Source organism: Arachis ipaensis, chromosome B05, assembly GCF_000816755.2.
Source record: "Arachis ipaensis cultivar K30076 chromosome B05, Araip1.1, whole genome shotgun sequence".
Lineage (NCBI taxonomy): Eukaryota > Viridiplantae > Streptophyta > Magnoliopsida > Fabales > Fabaceae > Arachis > Arachis ipaensis.
Genome location: NC_029789.2, coordinates 125,896,007 through 125,898,180, shown reverse-complemented (window position 1 = coordinate 125,898,180; position 2,174 = coordinate 125,896,007). Strand labels below are relative to the sequence as shown.

Genomic DNA, 2,174 nt, shown 5'->3' with positions numbered 1-2,174 from the left:
ACTTTTCAGCTATCAAATTCAGCAATGAAGACAACTGTTGACTCTAATAATGGTTTGGTTGCAAGAGGTGGTCATAGTAACTTGTTGGTGAGAAGGCCCATGCAAATCTTCATCTTCTTTGTTGGTCTTGTTTTGGCGTTGATGTTCTTATGCAACTATACTTCTCCCTTTGGAATTCCTATTCTCTCAGAATACTTCATCACTCCCTCAACAACGGCAAGGCTCTATGTCTCTATCTCACTTTTTTTTATTTGTATATGAGTAATGTATGTTAGAAAATTAATTTTTTAAGTTAATTTNTATATCCTAAATTATACACTATAAATTTTAAATTAATTATTATTAATTAACTAAAATTAGTTTCATATAATTTTTCAGTATGTTAGACTGTGTATGTATAGGGTATTTGACATTCTAATAAAAGATATCTAGATTCAATGGACAATAGGATATGTATTAGATAAAGTTATGTCATAATATTACTGTTAAATATACCAATTAGTCATAAGAATAATAAAGTGATGATGAAAAAAAAATTATTATTTTATTGATCTTTATAATTTTATTAAATTTATAATTAAATTTTTATATTTTTTAATTTAATTTTTATATTATATTATTTTTAATTTTATAATTAAATTTTTTATGTTAAAATATTAAAATTAACAGAATATTTTTTAAAATTAAACCAATGCAAATAAATATCATAATCTTGAGTACTCCGCAAAACGATGTTAAAAGTCATATTGTTTAAATTTGCTTTCGTCCTTTATTTTGTTTTTAGTGAGAGCTTGATGAAGACAATTAGAAATGTAGTACACATAAAAGTTGGTTATAACCCAAAACAACGTTGGAAGTAATTGACTTTTAGGCATTTATTTGATCCATATATATAGTTGTCAAATTGAAATTCAAATTGTGAATTAAAAATCCTATATATTTCGATGATTCACGAATAAAATCATATATAATAATTGTCAAACTGAATTGTTCATTACCTTAAAAGTTTCTCTATAGGCTATAGCTAGCTATGTCCACATTATACTTATCAATCTCTCACATGATTAAAGAATATGTTAGATAAAATAAACTCCGCCGCCCCATCCCAGATACGATGCAAGGACTAAATTAGACTCAAATTAATTAACCTATAATAATTAATTAGAATCAGCCCCTTTAGCTAGACAGTATATATGTACATATTAAACTTAATCTTTGTTTATTAGGTGCTTAAGAAAAAATCTTGAAAATGTTTTCAGTGAACATTAAACATTAGAAAAAATAAATTTCGAAATTCTTAAAAATAAAAACATCTAAAATTAACAAAAACTTATTTTTAGTAAATTTTATATTAATTTTTTTGACAACTTATTATAATGTTAATTGAAATTGACTGTTACAATATTAATCTTTTAGCATTACTCAGTGTTTAATGACATTGTAAATAATGTTGTCTCATGATGATCATCATCTTTAATTTACGTAACAGGAAAAGAACGAGACGGTGCTAGAGAGTGTTCTAAGAAAAGCATCAATGAAGGATAAGACAGTTATAATAACAAATTTGAATGATGCATGGGCAGAACCAGGTTCAATATTTGATGTGTTCCTAGAGAGTTTTCGAATTGGGAACGAGACACAACACTTCTTAAATCATTTGGTGGTAATTAATTGGGACCAAAAGGCACATGCACGTTGCCAAGCCATACACCCACATTGTTATCAAATTGAATCAAAGAGTGAGAATTTCACAGCAAGCGAAGCATATTTTATGTCAAAAGATTACCTCCACATTGTGTGGAGAAAGATTGATTTTCTTTCCACTGTTCTTGAACTCGGCTACAGCTTTGTCTTTACGGTACATATATACATTTATTTCTTCTTTCTTTGCACACTCATAGTTCTTAACAAAATAATGCATCATCGGGAGCTAGTTTTGCATATAATCAATATTACTTAATTTTCAGTAAAATGCACATTTAAAAATATTTTCAAATGTAAAATTTGTCAGGTAATAAAAATTGAACCCGTTATTGAATCATAGAATTAGAGATTCGATTAAATTTTAATTGGAATTGAATTAAATATAATTAAATTTGACCCAATTTTTAGAACTATAAAATTTGTATATTTAAAATGTAACATGTAATGATAACTATAGTTAAAACAATATG

The 2,174-nt window shown here is 26.3% G+C and overlaps 1 protein-coding gene across 5 annotated transcripts in view; it reads left to right on the top strand.

Annotated features, from left to right (window-relative positions):
- Positions 1–2,174, top strand: part of LOC107642055 (uncharacterized protein At4g15970) — a 4,873-nt gene that overhangs the window by 1,197 nt on the left and 1,502 nt on the right. For 3 of the 5 annotated variants that reach the window (XM_021124440.1, XM_021124439.1, XM_021124441.1), the window contains exons 2-3: positions 23–228; positions 1,490–1,858. In XM_021124440.1, coding sequence (XP_020980099.1) covers positions 25–228; positions 1,490–1,858 — 573 coding nt within the window. In that variant the 5' untranslated portion in view covers positions 23–24. Of the gene's footprint in view, positions 229–1,489; positions 1,859–2,174 lie in introns of all 5 variants that reach the window. The other 2 variants (XM_016345379.2, XM_021124442.1) reach the window with 2 other exon arrangements.